At 46.3% G+C, this 24684-nt stretch overlaps 1 protein-coding gene across 1 annotated transcript in view; it reads right to left on the bottom strand.

Annotated features, from left to right (window-relative positions):
- GLP1R (glucagon like peptide 1 receptor) overlaps positions 1 to 24684 on the bottom strand; it is a 138377-nt gene that overhangs the window by 40058 nt on the left and 73635 nt on the right. Inside the window, exons 10-14 of the mRNA XM_066623204.1 lie at positions 16051 to 16143; positions 8629 to 8654; positions 8368 to 8468; positions 5989 to 6139; positions 5043 to 5202 (exon numbers count right to left, since the gene is read on the bottom strand). Of these exons, the coding sequence (XP_066479301.1) occupies positions 5043 to 5202; positions 5989 to 6139; positions 8368 to 8468; positions 8629 to 8654; positions 16051 to 16143 (531 nt within the window). The remainder of the gene's footprint in view (positions 1 to 5042; positions 5203 to 5988; positions 6140 to 8367; positions 8469 to 8628; positions 8655 to 16050; positions 16144 to 24684) is intronic.

Raw genomic sequence — 24684 nt, 5'->3', positions numbered from 1 at the left:
GAGAGGGTGTGATGCAGAGAACGGCAGTGGGGTGGTGGCCAGTGGGGTGGCAGCAGCGGCGATGCTGCTTTCAAGGCAGGCTCACAAGAGGGGAGATCACACGGGTCTGCCTCTACTCACCCAAGCCTATGTTCAGGTCTCCGCCTACACTCTCCAGCCCAGTCCAGCTGCAGGGGGCAGGGAGCTGCTCTGTCTTGCAAACCCAAGGCAGCCCATCCCATCAAGGCAGCCAAGCTTGGATAGCAAATGTCACGCCTATTTTTAAAAAGGGAAAGAGGGGGGACCCGGGAAACTATAGGCCGGTCAGCCTAACATCCATACCAGGTAAGATGGTGGAATGCCTCATCAAAGATAGGATCTCAAAACACATAGACGAACAGGCCTTGCTGAGGGAGAGTCAGCATGGCTTCTGTAAGGGTAAGTCTTGCCTCACAAACCTTATAGAATTCTTTGAAAAGGTCAACAGGCATGTGGATGCGGGAGAACCCGTGGACATTATATATCTGGACTTTCAGAAGGCGTTTGACACGGTCCCTCACCAAAGGCTACTGAAAAAACTCCACAGTCAGGGAATTAGAGGACAGGTCCTCTCGTGGATTGAGAACTGGTTGGAGACCAGGAAGCAGAGAGTGGGTGTCAATGGGCAATTTTCACAATGGAGAGAGGTGAAAAGCGGTGTGCCCCAAGGATCTGTCCTGGGACCGGTGCTTTTCAACCTCTTCATAAATGACCTGGAGACAGGGTTGAGCAGTGAAGTGGCTAAGTTTGTAGACGACACCAAACTTTTCCGAGTGGTGAAGACCAGAAGTGATTGTGAGGAGCTCCAGAAGGATCTCTCCAGACTGGCAGAATGGGCAGCAAAATGGCAGATGCGCTTCAATGTCAGTAAGTGTAAAGTCATGCACATTGGGGCAAAAAATCAAAACTTTAGATATAGGCTGATGGGTTCTGAGCTGTCTGTGACAGATCAGGAGAGAGATCTTGGGGTGGTGGTGGACAGGTCGATGAAAGTGTCGACCCAATGTGCGGTGGCAGTGAAGAAGGCCAATTCTATGCTTGGGATCATTAGGAAGGGTATTGAGAACAAAACGGCTAGTATTATAATGCCGTTGTACAAATCGATGGTAAGGCCACACCTGGAGTATTGTGTCCAGTTCTGGTCGCTGCATCTCAAAAAAGACATAGTGGAAATGGAAAAGGTGCAAAAGAGAGCGACTAAGATGATTACGGGGCTGGGGCACCTTCCTTATGAGGAAAGGCTACGGCGTTTGGGCCTCTTCAGCCTAGAAAAGAGACGCCTGAGGGGGGACATGATTGAGACATACAAAATTATGCAGGGGATGGACAGAGTGGATAGGGAGATGCTCTTTACACTCTCACATAATACCAGAACCAGGGGACATCCACTAAAATTGAGTGTTGGGCGGGTTAGGACAGACAAAAGAAAATATTTCTTTACTCAGCGCGTGGTCGGTCTGTGGAACTCCTTGCCACAGGATGTGGTGCTGGCGTCTAGCCTAGACACCTTTAAAAGGGGATTGGACGAGTTTCTGGAGGAAAAATCCATTATGGGGTACAAGCCATGATGTGTATGCGCAACCTCCTGATTTTAGGAATGGGTTAAGTCAGAATGCCAGATGTAGGGGAGAGCACCAGGATGAGGTCTCTTGTTATCTGGTGTGCTCCCTGGGGCATTTTGTGGGCCGCTGTGAGATACAGGAAGCTGGACTAGATGGGCCTATGGCCTGATCCAGTGGGGCTGTTCTTATGTTCTTATGCTGACAAAGGTTGGTGGGGAGAAGCCTGACTGGCTTGTCCACGTCTCTCCCGGTCCTTCTTTGCCTGCAATCCAATCCTACACTCCACGATTGGCACCCCTGAGGGAAGCTTCCAAGTGCAGAGGGAGGTCCAGCTGGAAGGCAGCAAAACACTTTCTGGGGAAAAGCGGCACACTTCTTTCTTTGCACATGTGCAAGCCGCTCTTAGTTACATCTAAATGCTGGGAAGCTTAAAAAAAATGACAACGCCCAGGCTTTGCCCACTTCCAAAATGGTGCCACCTAGGTCTTTTGCCATTTTCCAAGATGGCTGCCACCAGCTTCTTGCGACCCACCAGAAATCGGATCGCAGTCCACCAAGTGGGTCCCGACCCACAGTTTGAGAACCACTGGACTAGACAACACCTGTTCAGAATGCACATAAGATTCCCCTCCTATATTGTGTCCCTGGCCTTCATGTATTGAGCTGAGTCTAGAATCACAAATATTTCAACCCAAATGAGACATATAGACTTATTTGGCACTTCTTATAATGGATTTTTCTGTTTGTACGGCTTTCAAAAGAATATTAATTTTCTCAGTTTCCATTTGTTTAGATAAATGTCTTAGGTCAAGCAATATTCATGAAGGGCACAACAATTTGCAAGCTTTCTGCTTTGTGTGTTTTTAAATAATTGTACAATATGTAGGCGTTCTACCCATTAGATCTATGAAAACCCCAGAGAATTGTTTAACATATTTCCATCTGAGCTCTTTGTTACTTATATTTATTGCTATCAACAGAGCACAACGTTTGCATCATCAATCTATCAATGTGCATTTGGTGAAGCAAGGTGGATAATCTGCAATTGATCATCCATATGAATTTTATCCATAAACTCATTTGCTAGAGATATATACATAAGGTGAATCTTCAAACAGGCAAAACCCCAGAGGAAGCAATTTACAGCCCAATCCAAACAGCCATTTGAACTGGCGAAGGACTCCCTGCACTGACTCTGAGTGTTGCAAACATGCTGTAAGGTATGTTTGCACCAACTTGAAAGCTGGCCGGGCTGGTGCAGAGTCCTGCACCAGCTTGGCCAGGCCAGATCCCAATTCTGTGCCAGACAACACGGGTAGGTTTGCACTGGGTGTTGCAGGGGGTGGGAGAGGGTGGTGGGAGGGTAGAACAGAGGCAGGGAGGGCGCGTTAATGGGTGGGGGAAGGGTGGAACCAGGGGACGGGATTGACAGCAGCAGCACATGCTGTATTATAACAGCCCTCCGGCTAGCCCAGCGTTAAAAAGGGCTTCTTGGATTTGCACCAGCTAATTAACAGGTGCAGACCTAAATAGCCCCAAAGGGCAGGCTGGAGTGTTACACAGGGTAAGGAAAAAAAATCCCCTTACCCTGATGTGACCTCCAGTCTGCTCCTAACCTGCTTTGGACACAGCATAGGCCGCTGCATCCTGGCTGTACTGGCACAGGTTAGGACTGTGCTGTGAGATGCTTTAAAAAATGCCACATATCCTACAGTTATTCCAACCATCGCAAATGCACAACACTTGTAAAGCACAAAAGGGAGCCTCCCATTTATAAGGTCATGATGAAATGAAGTGAGAACACATGAAGAACTGAGCTATTTTCACTATTTCCCTATTTATTTTCACTAAAGAGTTCTGCCTGAAAAGGATAAAATCAATCCTAGTCTTCCAAGTTTTTTGTTAAGAATGTGCATAAAAATGATAGATGCAATTTTTATGAATAATCACTTCCTCCTATTACAAAAATGGCCTATTGTTATATTGAAAATTGGGGTATTTCAATATTTCATACACTTGATGTTGTGAAGCATTCTAGTTTCCCAAGTGGAAACATCTACATTTTCCATAGACAAAATCCACACTATAAACTGGAATTATACAAATATGGAGAATTAATTTACATTGATCATAACTTTCCTAATTTACTTCCATTGCAGATGTATGATATTTTATGAAATTTTTTGGCTAGGACCGGTATGAAAGTAGCAGTGCATGTGTAAAAGTTTTGTTCTTTAGTTGCTAGTTAACACATATTGCTCACATGACCATTAATCCCAGAAATTTTTGTTTTAACACATTTCCCAGTTTTTATTTGCTACCAGTTCTATGCTAGGCAGCACTTCAAATCCTCCTCAAAATGGCATTAATAATTTCAAATGGCTATTGTTAATTTTTCACAAATGGCTTGAATCTTTGCCAAAATATCCTAGCATCTTCAGCTAATACATACATTCTCAAGAGAATTTCCGATGCATGCAATGAATTCCTGTGCAGTCATAACTTACCATTACAATTTTGTAATTGATAAAATTGCGAAGGGATGACCAAATAGACTTTTCATGGCAAAAGTCATTAGCTCTACACAGTCTGTTGGCAACCATTTGTGCGCTTATCATGCAATTCACAGTGATCTGGTGTGTTGGTGCTTTACACTTCTGTGGAATTGCATCTTGTGAAATGCTATGTGGAACTGCCCAGGTTTTATGCATACTTGCTAATTTTCAGCTGAAAAACTCACTTCTACAAAGACCTATCTTTTGTCTTTGAAACCAGAGTCATAAATTTTCATGAATATGCCACACATTCCCTACAAGGAGAGAGGCTTCCACTTCGAACCAACTAAGAACCACTTTATTACATTTTTCCTGAAATAAGTAACATTAACATGGAGTTACAGGAAACCACAGGAGCACAGGAAACCACAATGAAAGCAGGTAGTCCCACCACTACAGGGTGGTAGGAAAGGTAGCACAGGTAGGTAAGATCCTGCCAAGGGGCTATAAAAATTTAGATTTGTCTGGTTGTCTCTCTCTCTCTCTCTCTCTCTCTCTCTCTCTCTCTCTCTCTCTCTCTCTCAAAGACAGCTATTTTCAACCTTTTTAATCTCACAGCACACTGACAAGGTGCTACAATGTTCAGAGCACACTACTAATTTTATTGACAAGATGCTAGCAGGAGGTTCACATTTCCCAATTGCCCTACTAATAAATTACTTTCTCCCAAACACCAAAAGCACATCTGCAGACCATTCGCAGCAAACCGATGTGCCACAGCACATCAGTTGAATATTGCTGCACTAAAGGACTAGATTAGAGTTTAGAAGCAGAAAAAATGAATCAACAGGTTGGGGCTATTTTACAGTGGAAGATAATACTCTTTTCCCATTCCATTCATCCTAGAGCAATGAAGCAAAGAAAGGTACACTTAGTAAAAGAAAGAGGGTGAGGGAAACTGACTTACCCCAGCCAATACAAAGGTAAAGTCGAAAGATTCGCTGCTTGGAAAATACTGACAGCACTAGCAGTGTGTAGAGGTACATTCCTTCCACCAACAGCCAACAGTAATTTGCAGTCACACAATAATGCAGCATCACAAAGGCCAAGCGGCAACTAAGTGACTGCTAAGAAAGCAGAACAGAGAATTTAAGAAATACTACAACAGATTGTGCAGAGGGTAAGGAGGGAAAAAGCAGAAGTGCATGAGATATAACAGATACCATCGTCCCTCAGAAAGCTCTTGACTAACTGGACTTTGAAATCATTGAGACAAGCCATTGTATTTTCAGTTTTAAAAAGCAAATTCCACAATGGACTGTATAGCTTCTGGCATCCCAGACTGTTTTTCTCTTGGGAAAAACTCTGCTACCTTTGCAATAGCAACACTGGGTACTTAAAGCAAGGAATATTCCTTTCTAATGAATGGACTATTGCTGCGCTCTAAGTGCTTGCGGGGCTGGGAGGAAGGCAGCGATATGATCCCCAGGATCACGCTGCTGCGGGTGTAGAGAGGGCTTCCCCTAGCAAGTCTTACCTGCTGCCAGGGCCCAGGGGCTCCAGCAGTGTGATCCTGGGGATTGCGTCGCTGCCTTCCCCCGCCCCTTAAGGGGACAGAGTCCAGGGCCCTCAGGCTGGGGCATCACAACTCCCCAGTTTGAGAACCACAGGACTATTGATTAGCAGCTATACACTATACTTCTTATATACCACAGGAATATTTCTACCGACACCAGGAGACTTTGAACACATTTCTGCTTTTGGCATCTGTCTGGTCTAGCTTTGCCAAGACAATCTTACAATGTATCTGAGTATCACTCCCTTCAGATGAAGATGTTTTATGAAGAGTATAATATCTATATTGTGTCATCACAGGGCATTGCTACCAAAAGTATTTTGGACTTCCTTCTTACCTGATAGGACAGGAATCTGTCCCACTGTTGCTCAAAGGTAGGGCTGTATGTCTTGGCCATCACAAAGTCTTTAATGAAGACGGATACAGCACGCAGGATAAAGGAGATGAAAAGATTCAAGTGAATGTAGTTCCGAGTGCAATGCAGATGCCTGTAAATATAATCATGATGCCTGAGTTACTTGAACACATGCAAGCTGCATTGACTGTCAAGCAGGGCAACAACAAGGGGACTCCTCTAATAAAAACTGCTGTATTTATTAAGGCTTCAATCCTATACACACCCTCCTGAGAGTAAGAACCATGGAACATAATAGGACTTGTTTCTGAGTAGAAATACATAGGATTGTGATGAGAATCATTTATAGCCTGCAATTCTAGAACCGCTGCAGGGATTTTTTTTACATTTATCAAGAGAGAAGCAAATTTCAGGATAAAAGCAACACTAACATGTTTCTGAGCATTTTTCGATAAGAGGTGCACAAAAGTAGAAAATGAGAAAATCAGATGACAAGTTGTCATCGCAAGGCAAGGCGGTTTTAAGAGACTGAGCATTTTCTACTGTTCTAAGGGCCCAATCCTAAACTTCCTCAGCATGAGCACTGAGCTCCAGCGCTGGGTACCACAACGAGCTGTAAGGTACACCTGCAGCACCTGGAGAGGAAGGGCCGGCAGTGCTGGGCTAGTGTCAGTCAGTGCTGAGCCTTAGCGACACATGGAGGGCCAAGTTGGTGCTCCAGTAGCGCCAGCAGGTGGTGAGTAGTTTTGGGGTGGGGGAGGAGGTGAGTGGGAGGAACTGGAGTGGGAATGGGGGAGCCCTGCTCCCCCAGATACTATGCTCCATGTTGGGCTGGAAAGTTGAACATGGAGCTCCTCCAGTCTGTGCTAGCAAAATAGCTGGGGCAGACTGGAAGATACTGATTGCAGCCCTTGTTCCCTTACTCAGGAGAAGGGGATAAAAGTTCCCTTCCCCTGAAGTGGCCTCCAGAAGTCCCAGCAGGGCCGCTGAATAAAGGAGTCACTATTTTGGCATCCCTGCACCTGACGGCAGCACCGCTATTAGGATTGGATTGCCTGTTTCTTGGATAAAGATTAAGAACTGGATTTGGTGAAAAGGCCTCACTTTACTGTACTGGGAAGTTCTGCATGGGGTTGTGACAAAAGCATCTCTTTCCATCTATTTATTCAATGGTTGGAAAGCTTGTTATTTGTTTGAAGAGCAAGAGACATATATATAGTAGGTCAGTATTTAAAAGAAAACTATATGTACCATGGAGGTTACTGAAGCATGATTTAATCTTTATGCACACAGTAAGTAACAATGAAAATTCATTATGAATGAACAGTCATCAGCTACAGAACAGAAAATGCCACCTGCCAAAAAGAAAACTTTACTTCAGTGTTCAGTTCAGTTGAAACCTTGTGCCCATGTAGCAGCCATATTTCATCCAGAGACCTGAAATATTTCTTCCCTTCATCTTCTGCCTTACAACAACATCTGAAAGACTCACCTAAAACATATGTGTAGTACAGAAAGGCAGTGATTTAATAGGAAACTGCTCTATTGTCTCTGCATCATATTAAAAATGCTCTCTCAATGTTACAAAGCAGAGCACTCCTGAAAAACCTTTCAGCTGTATCTGAGTTTACACATGTGGAAGACCAACCCAATTCAAAAAGAATGCTACCTCACTTCAAAATGGAGGCAGAACTCCATCTGTCTTTAAAATAAAAAAAGAATTCATCAAGCACAAATATAGATGTGGAACGCAACAGGAACAGATGTGAGCTCAGTATGGTTCTGGTAGAAGGAAGGCAAAGATTGCAGCTATTGATTAGAATAAAGCAAGACAAAGCGCTCTGTTCTTCCACTGCAGCTCTCCCCTTACTCCCCAGACTAGCTGTCCTTTACAGGTGACAACCAAAATTCACTCTTTAAATGCAGGTCTTGAAAGAGTCTTCCAACATTTATGTGAGGGTTAACAATGATGCTGCTTAACTACCCATGTTAATTCATTTAAGGATCAGAAGATTTAAAAATTATACAAGTATCATGAATGCCAATATGTACTTGTCACAGAACAACCCTCAAAAGGCAATTTATTTACTTTGGCAAACAAATCATAATATCCAGCCAGCATGACTGAAAGATAATTTAGGTGTTTCTTCCTTGCGGATGCTTTTGTTTAATGCAAAAGTTTTTTTTTTTGCAAAGCAGATAAAATAAGATGAAGGAGAAAGAGAATAAACAGAGAGGTGTGGTGTTTGGTAGAAAGACTGCAGGGACAGCAGCATGAAGGAACAGAACATTTTCATAAAATTATATTTACATATTGGACTCTGAAACTATTATAACTCTTTCGAGACACTTCAGGTTTACCTGAACGCAAGGAGGATGCCTGTTGCTAAGACAAGGGCAATGAAGGAGAGAGCATACCCAGTGGTGTAGATGACAGAGAGGAACAGGATAGGTTCTCTACTCTTCTGAAAAAGAATAACACACAAACAAAAATACTCAAGCAAAGGATACAATTATGGAACTAAAGGTAGTTTCCTTAACCCCTTCAAAAACAAGCAGATCAATGTGAGTTCAGTCAGTGCAAGGCTGAAGTCATGATCCTCTGTTAAGCACAGTAATAACCCAATTGTATTCACACCTAGCACTGACTTATACAATTGTATAACAGCCCAAATCTGAACTTCCGGTGCCCACTGCAGCAGCAGTGCCAAAGCAGCTACTGCTGTATCCAGCGGGTGCCAGGAAGCAACCAGAGGTCTCCTCAGGGGAAGGAAATTTTCATCCCCCTTCCCCCAGGGAAAGACCCAATGGGGCTTCTCAAGTCTGCACCGGCTATTTTGCCAGCACAGACTTGAGATTCCGTGTCGGGCCTAGCAGTTCAACACTGAGTTCAGGATTCGCAGTCCCATCCTCCTACTGCCCCAGTTCCTCCCCAACCCTTCCCTCCTCCTGTTCTCATTCTGTCCTCCCCTGCCCCCCAGAGGCCACACCCCCGACCAGTGGCAGCACATCCTCCTTCTGCTGGTGCTAGGCCCAGCATCTGACTGGCGTAGCATGTTTACGGCATGTTTACAGCACTCAGCACTAGGGCTAAGACTCAGTGCAGGTGCTGAGGAAGTTTATTTTGCTGGCGCAGGTTTAGGATTGGCCTCTAAGTCAATTAAATTTGATTTATACAAATCTGGTGTTTTAGATAAAAAGCACAGGAATGTTAAGATGTAGCAGCTTAAGTAAATACTTGTCCATTTTTAAAAAATTATTGGCTTTACCCATTCTGCAATGATGTAGCCATTAAAACATTCTGGAAATTAGACAGATGTCAAATGACTAACGCTGGAACACGTGTCATCTGAACTGTGTCTCTTAACCGTAAACTTCAGGAAGAAAACAAATAATCATGAGTAGTATTCATCAAACACACCATGGTGATTATGAGGGAAGCTTATCCTACTGTACGTGGTAATTAGACACTTCATCTGATCAACACAAACTCCACTCTCATTCTCTTGCAAGCACTGCCCAGTCTCAGAGATGAACACAGAGTAATACAGATCTACCTCTTGAAGCTGGACTATATTTGCCCCAGGAAGCTACACAAGAAACAAGACATGTGAATGCCAGCAGGCTGAGAAGATGATTCATAAAGTAGGTTGTTTAAATGGAACATTTAAGTTCTAAAAATATGAACTTCTACATAGGCGTCTCTTCTACATAGGCAACTCAACAGAAGGGAAGAAGCCAAGGTTGAGGATGTAGGTAAGAAAATGAATCAAGAGGAAGGGGATGTAAAGAAACAGGGAGAATGTTTTTGGGAAAAGGAGAAATGGAGCCCTACTACAGGGAAAGTGGTGGGTGTTGTAAGACATCAGGGGTACTGTTTACCAGGGATGAGCACTCGATTTGGGTTGACTTGAGTCATGCTAAAGCATGTATTTTGACTACTCAAGCCATGAACATCACTGACCCTGACTCGACTTGGGGCCGGAAACTCGAAACAAGAGCATAGACTTAAAATGACTCAAGTCGTTAATGTGTGTTCATGCCTTTTTTTTTTTTTTTTTTTTTGCCACTTCCATGTCACTCCAAAGACCTTGTGGATGATCCAGAAGCTGGCCTTCAGGCCAACAGCAGCAGCAGTTGGGATGGGAGGGTAGGTTTTGATTCCAGGAGGCTGGGCTGGGGGGTTGATGGGAGGAGGAAGATTAAGGTATTTGGGGGCAGGCTACACAAAGCTGGGGAATCAAGATATGAATGGGGCATTACTAGGGTTTGTAGGGAACCTATTGTTTTTCTGTACTGCTAAACTCGAACAACAACATAGCTTTTGTTTACATTAATGGAAATAAATGACTTCAACACATAACTGACTAGAATGCAGAAAGGATGGGAACATCAGGGGAGTTTTAAAATGAGAAAACCCACACACATACACACGCACACCCTTCCATTTTTTATGTGAAGTCATTCATGGTCAGGAAAGCTCTCAACTCAGGACTCGACTCGTTTCTCAAAATGAATTGTGACTTGACTTGAAAGACTCAAAATTTCTGGTGAGTTGATTGTGATAGCCGCACGTTATGACTTGCGGGTCAAAGGGTCACTGACTCGGGACTCAACTCACAATTCAGGCTTCGTGCCTTGAGCACATGCCTGCTGTTTGCCCAGTCCTACTCTCAGAGGCCCCTGCTCTAGCCCAGTAGAGACTGTACAAAAGAGTGCAAGGGCAGAAGATGCGAATAAGGGGTGGAAAGTGTTCTGTGGAATTCAGAACCTTGCCCCAAGACAGGGTTATGTTCACATAAGCAGCCCATCCTGGGGCATTCCGTGTATAAATGCTTTTATGCGAATGCCCGAAGTCTACGAGCAAAGGTGGGAGAACTGGAATGTCTGGTGACAAGGGAAAATATTGACATAGTGGGCATAACGGAAACCTGGTGGAATGCGGAGAATCAGTGGGATACCGCAATCCCGGGCTATAAACTCTACAGGAGGGACAGGCAGGGGCGTGTTGGAGGTGGGGTGGCCATTTATGTTAAGGAAGGGATAGAATCCAGCAAAGTAGAGATTGAAGGTGGGTCTGACTCCACCGTAGAATCTCTGTGGGTTAAATTACCAGGCTTGTGCAGCGATGTAATACTGGGGGCGTGCTATCGTCCTCCAGACCAGAAATCTGATGGGGACCTTGAAATGAGGAAACAGATCAGGGAGGTGACAAGGAGGGACAGGGTTGTAATCATGGGGGACTTCAATTATCCTCATATTGACTGGGTCAATTTGTGTTCTGGTCACGATAAGGAAACCGGATTTCTTGACGTGCTAAATGACTGTGGCTTAGATCAGCTAGTCACAGAGCCCACCAGAGGACAGGTGACTCTGGATTTAATTTTGTGCGGTACGCAGGACCTGGTTAGAGATGTAAACGTTACTGAGCCATTGGGGAACAGTGATCATGCTGCGATCCGTTTTGACGTGCACATTGGGGGAAGAATACCAGGCAAATCTCTAACAAAAATCCTTGACTTCCGACGGGCGGACTTCCCTCAAATGAGGAGGCTGGTTAGAAGGAGGTTGAAAGGGAGGGTAAAAAGAGTCCAGTCTCTCCAGAGTGCATGGAGGCTGCTTAAAACAACAGTAACAGAGGCCCAGCAGAGGTGTATACCGCAAAGAAAGAAGGGTTCCACTAAATCCAGGAGGGTGCCCGCATGGCTAACCAGCCAAGTTAGAGAGGCTGTGAAGGGCAAGGAAGCTTCCTTCCGTAAATGGAAGTCTTGCCCTAATGAAGAGAATAAAAAGGAACATAAACTGTGGCAAAAGAAATGTAAGAAGGTGATAGGGGAGGCCAAGCGAGACTATGAGGAACGCATGGCCAGCAACATTAAGGGGAATAATAAAAGCTTCTTCAAATATGTTAGAAGCAGGAAACCCGCCAGAGAAGCGGTTGGCCCTCTGGATGGTGAGGGAGGGAAAGGGGAGATAAAAGGAGGCTTAGAGATGGCAGAGAAATTAAATGAGTTCTTTGCATCTGTCTTCATGGCAGAAGACCTCGGGCAGATACCGCTACCCAAACGGCCCCTCCTGACCGAGGAGTTAAGTCAGATAGAGGTTAAAAGAGAAGATGTTTCAGACCTCATTGATAAATTAAAGATCAATAAGTCACCGGGCCCTGATGGCATCCACCCAAGGGTTATTAAGGAATTGAAGAATGAAGTTGCAGATCTCTTGACTAAGGTATGCAACTTGTCCCTCAAAACGGCCACAGTGCCAGAAGATTGGAGGATAGCAAATGTCACGCCTATTTTTAAAAAGGGAAAGAGGGGGGACCCGGGAAACTATAGGCCGGTCAGCCTAACATCCATACCAGGTAAGATGGTGGAATGCCTCATCAAAGATAGGATCTCAAAACACATAGACGAACAGGCCTTGCTGAGGGAGAGTCAGCATGGCTTCTGTAAGGGTAAGTCTTGCCTCACAAACCTTATAGAATTCTTTGAAAAGGTCAACAGGCATGTGGATGCGGGAGAACCCGTGGACATTATATATCTGGACTTTCAGAAGGCGTTTGACACGGTCCCTCACCAAAGGCTACTGAAAAAACTCCACAGTCAGGGAATTAGAGGACAGGTCCTCTCGTGGATTGAGAACTGGTTGGAGGCCAGGAAGCAGAGAGTGGGTGTCAATGGGCAATTTTCACAATGGAGAGAGGTGAAAAGCGGTGTGCCCCAAGGATCTGTCCTGGGACCGGTGCTTTTCAACCTCTTCATAAATGACCTGGAGACAGGGTTGAGCAGTGAAGTGGCTAAGTTTGCAGACGACACCAAACTTTTCCGAGTGGTGAAGACCAGAAGTGATTGTGAGGAGCTCCAGAAGGATCTCTCCAGACTGGCAGAATGGGCAGCAAAATGGCAGATGCGCTTCAATGTCAGTAAGTGTAAAGTCATGCACATTGGGGCAAAAAATCAAAACTTTAGATATAGGCTGATGGGTTCTGAGCTGTCTGTGACAGATCAGGAGAGAGATCTTGGGGTGGTGGTGGACAGGTCGATGAAAGTGTCGACCCAATGTGCGGTGGCAGTGAAGAAGGCCAATTCTATGCTTGGGATCATTAGGAAGGGTATTGAGAACAAAACGGCTAGTATTATAATGCCGTTGTACAAATCGATGGTAAGGCCACACCTGGAGTATTGTGTCCAGTTTTGGTCGCCGCATCTCAAAAAAGACATAGTGGAAATGGAAAAGGTGCAAAAGAGAGCGACTAAGATGATTACGGGGCTGGGGCACCTTCCTTATGAGGAAAGGCTACGGCGTTTGGGCCTCTTCAGCCTAGAAAAGAGACGCTTGAGGGGGGACATGATTGAGACATACAAAATTATGCAGGGGATGGACAGAGTGGATAGGGAGATGCTCTTTACACTCTCACATAATACCAGAACCAGGGGACATCCACTAAAATTGAGTGTTGGGCGGGTTAGGACAGACAAAAGAAAATATTTCTTTACTCAGCGCATGGTCGGTCTGTGGAACTCCTTGCCACAGGATGTGGTGCTGGCATCTAGCCTAGACGCCTTTAAAAGGGGATTGGACGAGTTTCTGGAGGAAAAATCCATTATGGGGTACAAGCCATGATGTGTATGCGCAACCTCCTGATTTTAGGATTGGGTTAAGTCAGAATGCCAGATGTAGGGGAGAGCACCAGGATGAGGTCTCTTGTTATCTGGTGTGCTCCCTGGGGCATTTGGTGGGCCGCTGTGAGATACAGGAAGCTGGACTAGATGGGCCTATGGCCTGATCCAGTGGGGCTGTTCTTATGTTCTTACATGTTCTTGTTTAAACACAAAATGAAAACCAAATATTGTGATTAATCTGGTAAGTCTGTTTAGCTTCAAGTTATCATTCTAGGACTATATGCTGAACAAACCTAGTGTTGACTCCTCTAAGGGGGAAAAATGCAAATCCTTCAAAATCACATGTACTGATACACGAGGTACATCAGATGTTCATCACGATGCTTGATGGATTTAAAAAATTTTTTTAATGATTTGGAAAAGGAAAAATTAATCAGAATGGGGGAGAATAAACTATTCTCCAACATCAGCCAACATCAAATTAATGCCTCAAATATGAAGTGAGAGTTTTGACAAAATTTCTTCTCACTGAAAGATGTAAATTTAAGTATAATAAAATTACAGGTGAAATTCACAAGTCAATGCCAAAACTCCCATTTATTTTAATAGGTTATAATTGTACCAACTGTCAGACTGTGACTTCTTTGAGTTTCAATGTTTCCAGCTGGATTTTTCCCTCAAAGACAGCTACCACCAGACATAAGAACATAAGAACAGCCCCACTGGATCAGGCCATAGGCCCATCTAGTCCAGCTTCCTGTATCTCACAACGGCCCACCAAATGCCCCAGGGAGCACACCAGATAACAAGAGACCTCATCCTGCTGCCCTCCCTTGCATCTGGCCTTCTGACATAGCCCATTTCTAAAATCAGGAGGTTGCGCATACACATCATGGCTTGTACCCCATAATGGATTTTTCCTCCAGAAACTTGTCCAATCCCCTTTTAAAGGCGTCTAGGCTAGACGCCAGCACCACATCCTGTGACAAGGAGTTCCACAGACCGACCACACGCTGAGTAAAGAAATATTTTCTTTTGTCTGTCCTAACCCGCCCAACACTCAATTTTAGTGGATGTCCCCTGGTTCTGGTATTATGTGAGAGTGTAAAGAGCATCTCCCTATCCACTCTGTCCATCCCCTGCATAATTTTGTATGTCTCAATCATGTCCCCCCTCAGGCGTCTCTTTTCTAGGCTGAAGAGGCCCAAACGCTGTAGCCTTTCCTCATAAGGAAGGTGCCCCAGCACCGTAATCATCTTAGTCTCTCTCTTTTGCACCTTTTCCATTTCCACTATGTCATTTTTGGGATGCGGCGACCAGAACTGGACACAATACTCCAGGTGTGGCCTTACCATCGATTTGTACAATGGCATTATAATACTAGCCGTTTTGTTCTCAATACCCTTCCTAATGATCCCAAGCATAGAATTGGCCTTCTTCACTGCCGCCACACATTGGGTCGACACTTTCATTGAAAGTGTGTTTCATCGAAATGTGTGTTTCATCAACACACAGTGACCTTCATCCAACCCAAACCTTAAGGCTTTTCTTAGTTTCAATTTTATATACTTATAGTTTTAAGGAATGCGAGAATAAGGTGAAGAATAGATAAAATGGAAAATAAAAATCATTTACATTTCAGAATGCAACACTGTATTCAGAGTTTCTAAGTCATTACCACCTCCAGCACTTTATTTTATGGAAATGAGACAGGTGCCAAATGACCAAGCACTGTCATTAAGCATCTGTCTTCTTGGCAGCTTTCTATACAATTGTAAAATAATCTTCTAAAGAGCAAATAGAGACCAAAAAAGGGCTCTGCATGTGGCTTCTACACTTTTGACACTTCTGTTTCTCTGTAGGTAGTCTTCTGCAATGTTACAGACAAGCAAAAGAATGAATGGGAAACCTAGCTTGGGGATTTCCTGCATTTCAATTACCCTTATTTCAAACTCATAGAATTTCTTATCTGTCCTGTTTTCTCAGCTGCACTCTTCCTCTTCCCTCAGAACAGACACAGTGGGGAAACATAAATGTAGGTAAGAGTGTAGTGCCAAAATGTCTGAAGTTACTGTTTCAAATTTCACCTTAGTATTGAATATTTTGGTAACAAAAATCTAGAAAGACAAATATTCCCTCTCTCTCTCCCCCCACCCCACCCCAATTAAAGTTTGCACAGACCAGCTTGCAGTATTTGAATGAAACAGCAAACTGCTGCATCAGAAGTTTTTCATCTCCCTGCTCCTGCCACATGCGGGAGGCGTGGTGGTGGTGGTGGCGGCAGCAGAGATGAAATAGCACATGAATTCTAGGCTTGTGCCCATAGACAAGAAGCCCATGATATCCCTGCCTGAATAGGAACACAGACTCTCGTGACAAAGGACACAAGACAAACAAAAATCTCTCTCACTTACTGTGTCACCAAGCTCACACTCAGAAATGTTCCTCCAAGGAGAGGTGGAATTCTCCTTCAGCAGCCATGTGCCCTCTTGTGTACAGAAACGATAAACATGTCCTATCGAACACCAGAAAGCATGTGAATGTCAGATGTGTGCGAGTGAGAGAGATAGAAATGTCAACAAGCAACAATATAGATACGTACTGTTCTGGTACTTCCCACATTTATCCACACCCCAAATATAGAAATAACTTAAGGAGCTTCTTCTAAGGGAGAAGAGATAATATATGTCCAAAAAAGTCCTTGAGTTTTAAGGATTTGGACATAACTGCTTCTCCATTAGAAAAAATAATTCAAATGCAAGCATTTGTTGTACATCATTGTCAGAAAGCTTACTGGCTACCACTCCTTCAACTGACAAAAGTGTATAAGTAAACTGACTCAAGCTGTTCCCTGAAATGTATGAGGTCTTACCAAAAACAATTTATTTCCCATTGAATAGCAATTAGCATCTGGTAGGTATCAATGACAGAAAATAATCTACAAAAAAAATGATCTTGTTAATACAGTTCTCTATGGACTGTTAACATGGCAGTACCTCCAGGAGTTAAGAGGCTGCCAAAGACAACTTCTACTCTGTCAAATACAGAAATAATATCAGATAATTAAGAAAAGTCATGGCCCAATCCTAACTAACTCTTCATGCAATGATGCAGTGGTAAGTGCATGGCCTCCACTGTATCCTGTGGTGGAGTTTTGACTGCTGGAGGTTTCTCTGGGGTAAGGGGCTAATCACTTAACCTGGGGGAAGAGGAAAATCACTTTACCTTCTCCAGAGGAGGAGGAGGAGACAGCTGCCTTGAGCACGCTGGATTCAGAGGCAGCAATTTTTGGTGCCGCTGCAGTACCATGCACCAGGCAGCTCCGGATTGGGCTGTGAGCCAGGGTCACTCACTACCTTCATGACTGAGTCATAATTTGAACATGGGTTTCTCGACTTCTAGTCCAACACTCTAATCTCTCCACTACCCTGGCTCTTAATATGGATCTATACAAACATAAGAACTGCAGTGTTCATAATGTATACGTAAAATGTATATTTCTTGTATAATGTATATTTCAATAATCCCTGAGTACTGCACCCTGGAATTAAACCTCTTTGAAGGGAACCTTTATTATGCTAAATTGTTTTTCATGTGCTTAAAAAACACATTTGGCACTAGCCACCTTCTAGGTATTCTGGCATTAATTGCTGCTAATAACAAGAGCTCTGGAATTGCAATTTCCTGACTGGAAGTCTTGCATTTTGTAATTAACGTTTGTACAAACATTTCCCTTGATTAACCAATACCCATTCTTGTGTAACCAGACCTCCTACCTAGCATGCATAGGGACATAAGGCCCCCAAAGGCACGCAAACAAAAAATCCAAAATACCAGTATACTGCAAACACTCTTCCCCAAGTAAAAGTATATTAATTGCTAGGAATAAGATAATTCCTAACTGATACAACACTCATTGATATTTTCTGTTATCTATATATGTATCAATTCAAGGGACAGAGGACAGTGTGTAATTCTTCCCCAGTTTCAAGTAAACTTTATTTTCCCTTTAGGTTTCTCATAGCCCAACCGTTACCCTGCAGATGCCTGATCTCGTCTGATCTCGGAAGCTAAGCAGGGTCAGGCCTGGTTAGTACTTGGATGGGAGACTGCCTGGGAATACCGAGTGCGGTAGGCTTATACCATAGTCTTTCGAGACTGAAGGTTGCCAACCAACCATCCAACCTTTCAAGAACTCCCATTGTAACTAACTGTCTACCCATTCATTAAGATCAGGGAGGAAGATTCTCCTGCAGGTTCTGCAGCACTCCATAGTTTCGCTGTGTGGCCGCCATAATGTGAAATCCCCTGCCTCCACGTGGTTGTCCCCAAAAATTTTTTCACAAAAGGCCCCCAGATTCCTTTAATTTTAAACTCCTCCTCTTGAATTTGTTCTTAACTGTTGCTATTTGTTTTACCACATTTTTGTATCAGCTGTGTTTTTGATTGCACTGTAAGCCACCTTGAAAGGGAGAAAAGCAAGGAAAAATTTGATAAACTATGAACCCAATCCATTCTCAGGCCAGTGCTGGTCTCCTGCATGCTGCCCAGGAGACAAATGTCACAAAAGTGTCATAAGGAACTTTGTGGCGACCAGAATGACAAAGGAACCAGTGGGGTGGCCAGTGCAGTGGGTGCTGGGCCTCTGTGCCAGTTGGAGGAGTCCCATGATATGACAATGCTAAGCATCTCACCAAGTGGTGAGTAGGAGTTCCAGGGTAGGGAGAAGGTGGAGGGAAGGAGGCGTGGGGGCAAAGCTGGACAGGGAAGGCTCGGGATGGTGTGGGGACAGCAAAGGAGGCTGCCGCCGGATCCTATCCCCCCCTCATGCCTGAAAGCCCTACACTGGTCTACTCAGATCTGCGTCAGCGATTGAGCTGGTTGAGATCCAAGTGGATTCACAGAGGCTACCAGAGCTTGGCACGAAGTAAGGGAACACATTTTTCCTTCATCTTGGGGAGACCTCCAGCTGCCTCCCTAGCCCCACAGATTACAGCAGTGGCCATTTTGGCACTGCTGTATCATGGTACAGGTAGGACTGGGGTGTAAATGATAATCAAAAATAATGATTGATGCATTTTTAACCTCTGACTTCCTCTGTTTAACCTCTTCCTTGTCTATCCCAGTTTAAAAATTCCTTTAGACAGGGATATATTCCAAGCTCTTCATTTGTACAGGACCAAACATACCTCCTATGTTTCAAAACAATGAAATACTAAAATCATCATTAAAAATATCACTTTATAGTATTAACTAACCTATGATTACTTCTTCCTTTGAAAGTACATTTTCTTTGCTTTTGCCTTGGGTTTTGAGAAAATGTGCCAACACTTGTTTTTTGAGCTGGCCTAAAATCTTTCTTCTGCACTTTAAAAAGAGCTTCAGACTCAGATTGCAGAATCTCCTGGGTATAAAAAATATACTGTATAACGCTTAGTGCGACTACAAGACAAACTGCACAGGCTTGGGCTGATTGCACACAACAAAGTGCTCCGTGCCAAACAGTGGGTTTATTTTACAGTGCCTTGATCAAAGCTAACTTAATGTTCAATTAAGTAATCCTCTTGCTTCTTTGTTAGGGACCTTATTTTTGCATTGAAGTAGTCTAGAACTAGACAAATCAATGAGCATTTAAAACATACACAAAAGAGACCAATATTCTAGAAATTATATCATCAACATGCACATTTAGGTTGGGCTTTTGATTTATTTAGCTTGCCACAAAAAATACTTTCACGCAACTAGTTAGTTTCTTAGAAGTAATGAACTTAATGGCGACTGTTTGCTTCAATTCCATGTCAATTACACCTTATTAGTATTAAATGTTTAAAGATATGGATTGATGCCTAGAATCAAAGCAGTCCCTGTATGCTGATAAAAGAATGAACGGAGAAGCCAACAGTTAGTACCAGAGTTAATGCCATCATTTATCTTGTTCTTGGATGAGCTTGTAAATAAAATAAAATACTACATCTAGCTAAACACTTTTATATATAGGAAAATATGTTATCACATGCCAGGAGGCTCACAAATATTTCATTAGCTAGCTCCCTTATGCTGGAAATAAAAAACCAAATTAAACGCTTTCCCCGTTAAAACAACCAACCTGATCTGCATTTTACTACAGCTGTGTGTCAGGAATGGTGGGAGATTAGTCACCCAATTGTCCTCTGAAATAAATTGCCATATAATTTATCTTTGAAACAAATTACGGCATGTCCTAGCCTATCACATTTTATCTAGACAGGGAACGACAAGCTGAGAGAGAGGAAGCAGGAATAGAGAGTCTCCCCTCAGTGCACCATGCGCGTGTGCTGCGCATCCTAAGTCTTCCCAAATTTAATAACTCTTCTTAATTCTCAACAGGGGAAATGTTCTGGAAAAGGTAACAGTTTTCTTCCAGAAGGCAGCAGTGAATCTGCTGTTTATGAGTAATAGCCAAATTATTTGCTGTGGTAGACTGACTTGCTACTCTTTGACAGAGTGGTTTGCCCTTTGATAACAAAGATGATATATCCTAACAGAGGAATTTCTTCTTTTTTGAACAGTTCCAACTCAACCCACACAGATTTAAATTTATCAACTGAACAGACAGCACATTGGTTTCCAATACCCTTCGCTGTTTCACAGGCAGGGCAACCATCCATTCATAACACTTCCAGACTGCCTTTCAACTGAAAATGGCCAAAGCACTGTACTGTAGTCCCATAGCTTTGTCCCATGCCTTGTTACTTTTGTAAGCCTAATACTGCATACTGCCTCCAGGAAGGGGTGAGCCCTGAATGCGGCTGAGGTGACGGCCCCCCTGAGGGAGTGGGCCACTATGCCCTTGGGGGGGGTCCTTGCTGGATGCCCAGTAGGCCTCGGCTATGGCCTCCCTAACCCATCTGGAAATGGTGGGGGGGGGGGAGACACCTTCCTGCTTTGGTCACTAGGTCAGAATGAGATGAACAAGGTCTCTGAATGCCGGTGGGCTGAGATCCTGCAGAGATAAAAGCTCACCGCCCGACACATGTCGAGGGCATGCCATTCCCGCTCTCTGGAAGGTTGGGAAGGGTTGGGGCAGAAGGTGGGTAGCACCACCTCCTGCGAGCGGTGAAACAGGGAGTTCACCTTGGGTAGGAAGGTAGGGTTGGTGCGGGGGACAATCCTGTCCTCCTGGATCTGGCAGATTTCCTTGGCTATGGAGAGGGCTGCCAACTCTGACACCCTTCTGGTGGAAGTCACGCCCACCAGGAAGGCAGACTTCTGCGATAATAGCTTTAGCAAGCATGTCGCCATAGGTTCAAAGGGAGGCTTCGTCAACGCCCTCAGCACCAGTGTCAGGTCCCAAATGGGAGCCCTGGTCACGGGGGGGTGGGTTGAGGAGACTCACACCCTTGAATTTTCTGACGTGCGGGTGTGCCATCAGGGCCCTTCCCTTGGGGGACCCCAGAATGGAGGTGACCGCTGAGACCTGTCTCTTGAGGGTGGCCATGTTAAGGCCCTTGTCAAGGCCTGCCTGGAGGAAGCTCAGGAAGTCCTTGACCCTGATACTCTCCTGGGTCATTGTTTCGGAATTGGCACCATTCGGTTAGGACCCTCCAGGTTCCGCTGTAGACCTGGTCGGTGGATCATCTCCAGTCGGAGAGGAGAGTAGCCAGGACGGCAGGGGAGTAGCCTGACTTGGCTAATCTTTTCTGCTCAATCTCCAGGCAGCTAAATGGAGTTTGGCTGTCTGTGGGTGAAGGATTGGGCTCTGTGACAGAAGGTCGGGGCGCTGGGGGAGGGGAACGGGTGGGGAGATGACTAGCTCCCGCAGTTCCGGGTACCAGGGCCGGCAGGGCCAGTTTGGGGCTATGAGGAGGACCTCAGCCTGCTCTAGCCTGACCTTCGTGAGGACCCTCTGAAGGAGCTTTGTGGGGGGAAAGGCATATGTTACCCCTCAGGGCCACTGTTGGTGGAGTGCATCCATCCCCTCTGCTTCTGGACAGCATCCTCGGGAGAAGAACCTCGGCAGCTGGTGGTTGTGGCTGCTGGCAAGGTCATCGGACTGAACTGACAGTTGATCCATGCAAAGACCTGCGGGTGAAGCCTCCATTCTGAATGGTCAAGATCCTGGCGACTTAGCCAGTCCGCTGCTGTGTTTTCCAGTCTGGTGATGTGCTCAGCTCTGATGGACCTGAGGTTCTTTTCCGCCCACAGCACCAGTCTGCGTGACTCCATCTGCAGCGCTGCTGATCTGGTGCTCCCTTGCCGGTTTACATAGGTCCTTGCTGCGATGTTGTCAGTGTAAACTAGGATGTCTTGGTCCCTGAGCTGGGGGAGGGCCAGTCGGATGGTCCTCAACTCTAGCAGGTTGATGGGAGCTGTCCTCTCGCTTGGGGACCAGCGGCCCTGTGTTACATCCTCGGGGGTGTGGGCCCCATCCCTGGAGAATCGCGTCTGTGAACAGGACAGCTCTGTGGTATAACTGGATGGGCGAACCCTGGTCCAGTCTGTGCAGCCGCCTCCACCATCAAAGGTCCTTGAGAGTGAGGGAGTCCAGTCTGACACGCTTGCTCCTTTTGGAGACGATGAAGTCCTGGAAGGGCAGCAGCAGGTGCTGGAGGGACCGTGCCCTGTACCTGGCCCAGGGAATGATGTCCTGGCAGGAGGTCAGCGTGCCCAGGACAAGGGCCAACATCAGTACGTCCAGTCTGGGGAAGCGGAGGGCAGCGTTGATCAGGTCTACAGTCTTGGACTACTGTTCTGAGGACAGGAAAACTTTGAACTGGGAGGTGTCGATGACTCCTCCCATGTGTTCTATGGTGTGTGAGAGTGTCAGGTGACTGTTCTCCAAGTTGTTGAGGAACTCGTGGTCCCGGAGACATTGGATGGTCTGGTGCAGGTGTAGGGCGCCCTCCTCTGGTGAGGCAGATCTCAGCTGTGCCTTCTGTGTCATATAGCTGTGCCTTCTGATGGACATCAGGATGGAGCGTAGGGTCTCCATCTTGAATTTCTGTTGACGCATCCATCTGTTGAGCCACTTCAGGTCAAGGATGGCTCTGGTGCTGCCGGATCTCTTGGGCACGGTGAAGAGGTGGGACCCCCACTGCTCCCTTGAAATTGGTTCGATGGCCCCAACCTGTAGGAGGTGCTGGATTGCCTCAAGTGTCTTGCCATGCTTTAGCGGGCACTTGGGTCTGGGAACCCATAGGAACCAGTTGGTTGGATGACTGGTCATTATTGAGACTTTGGGCCCTTTGCGCCAAAGCGCTGGGGCTGCGATCCTCTGGGCTTGTGGGCTGGCCATCTTGGGTGCCAGACAGGCCTTTGACTTCTGAAAGGGGCCGCAGGGGGTGAGGTAATGGGTTGAGAGCTCCTTGAGGGATGGCGCTGGGACCACTGGGCGGGCCTTGGGTTCCTCTCCCTGGTGGGCACTACCCTCTTCTTTCCCCTGGACTCCACAAGTAGCGGGTCCAGGGCGTCCCCGAACAACTTGGCTCCCTGGAAGGGGAGGCCAGTGACCCTGGCGTGTGAGGTTGCATCTATGTCCCAGCTATGCAGCCAGGTGCTGCGGCATGAGGCAACTCCTGCGGCCTTGGCCCTGGGTGTCTGCTACGAAGGCGATAGCTAAGGCCATCTTTCTGATATCCGAGCTAGCCCTGGAGCATAGCTTGTGGGTCTCACTGACTTGCTGAAGCCAAAGGACCAACACTCTGGAGCAGAGGAAAGTGGAGGCAGAGGCCTGCAGCACACTGGAGGAGGCCTCGAATCCCCTCCTGCTGGCTAGCTCTACCTTCTTGTTTGTGGGGTCCCTTAGGAGACCGTCACTGTTTGTAGGGAGGACAGCTGGGGATCCAAGTGCTGCTACTGGGGCGTCCACCAGGTGTGACTTCAGGCGGGCCATGACCTCTGGGGGCAGGTTGTAGAACCTGGTGGAAGGCTTGCTGGAGGCCCTGCCCCTATTTGGGTTATTCCACTCCTTGTCCACCAGTTGTTGGAAGAAAGGAGGGAAGGGAAACAAGTGGGGGGTTTCTTGCTGGTTTGGGAAGACTGTTGGGAACCCCCACTTGGTCTTGGGCCCCGTATCCTCATGGTGCTTGGGCTTCAGGTCTAGCACCTGAACTACCCCTGAGACTAGCTTGTTAAACTGCTCAGCGCAAAAGAGGTGGGGCTTGTGTGTCTCAACCTTGTCCCCCAATATTTCTCCCTCCTCCACGGATGAGGCACGGGAGCTACCTTCGCCCTGATCCTGCTCTTGGAGGTGGGTGTGTTTGGAGGGTGGCACTGCACACGGATGAAGTCCGGTGCCTCTTGGAGGTGGTGTGTGGGTTCATCTTCGTCCTCCTCCTCTTCCTCCTCCATTGGGGTGGAAGCTGGGAGCCCCATGGGTGGATGCTCTGGGGTGCCCCCCTGTAGTTGCTGGTGTTCCTCCATGGCAGCATTGACGCTGGCCTGGACCATGTCTTGGATGGCCCTGGAGAGCTCTCCCCAATCTAAGTTGCTGAGCCCTGAGCAGGGAGTGTGCTCTTCAGGGACCTTGTTGGGGGTGGGCATGTGTGAGAGGGGTGTCTGCCAGTTTGAGAGGGACTCACCACTTCTCCAAAGTCTGGTCCCGTCCCGGGCTGGCACATGGCCAAGATGGCGCCCACACGCGTGGCCCGTGCTGCCACCATAAACCTCCCTCTGCTGCCCCTGCCCTGCTTGGGGGGGCTGGCCTTCATGCTCTTCGAGCGCTAATTCAAGATGGCGCTCGCTGACCGCGTGGCACCCTGTAACAATGGGGAGGGGAGGAGGAAGCTCCGCGCCTCCGCTGCTGCTGGGGGAAAGCGGCTCTGGAGGCTGGCTGCAGCCGGAGCGCTCGTGGGTGAGCCTGCCTTGCCCTGCCAGGTGCAGGGGGGCTAGTGGCTGGAGCGCTAATCCAACATGGCGCCTGCCAACCGTGCGGCACGCTGTAACAATGGGGAGGGGAGGAGGAAGCTCCGCGCCCCCACTGCTGCTGGGGGAAGGCAGCTCCAGAGGCTGGCTGCGGCTGGAGCGCTCGCAGGTGAGCCTGCCTCGCCCCTGCCAGGTGCAGGGGGGGCGAGCGGCT

Source organism: Tiliqua scincoides, chromosome 1 (genome assembly GCF_035046505.1).
Source record: "Tiliqua scincoides isolate rTilSci1 chromosome 1, rTilSci1.hap2, whole genome shotgun sequence".
Classification (NCBI taxonomy): domain Eukaryota; kingdom Metazoa; phylum Chordata; class Lepidosauria; order Squamata; family Scincidae; genus Tiliqua; species Tiliqua scincoides.
This window is presented reverse-complemented; position numbering and strand designations above follow the sequence as displayed.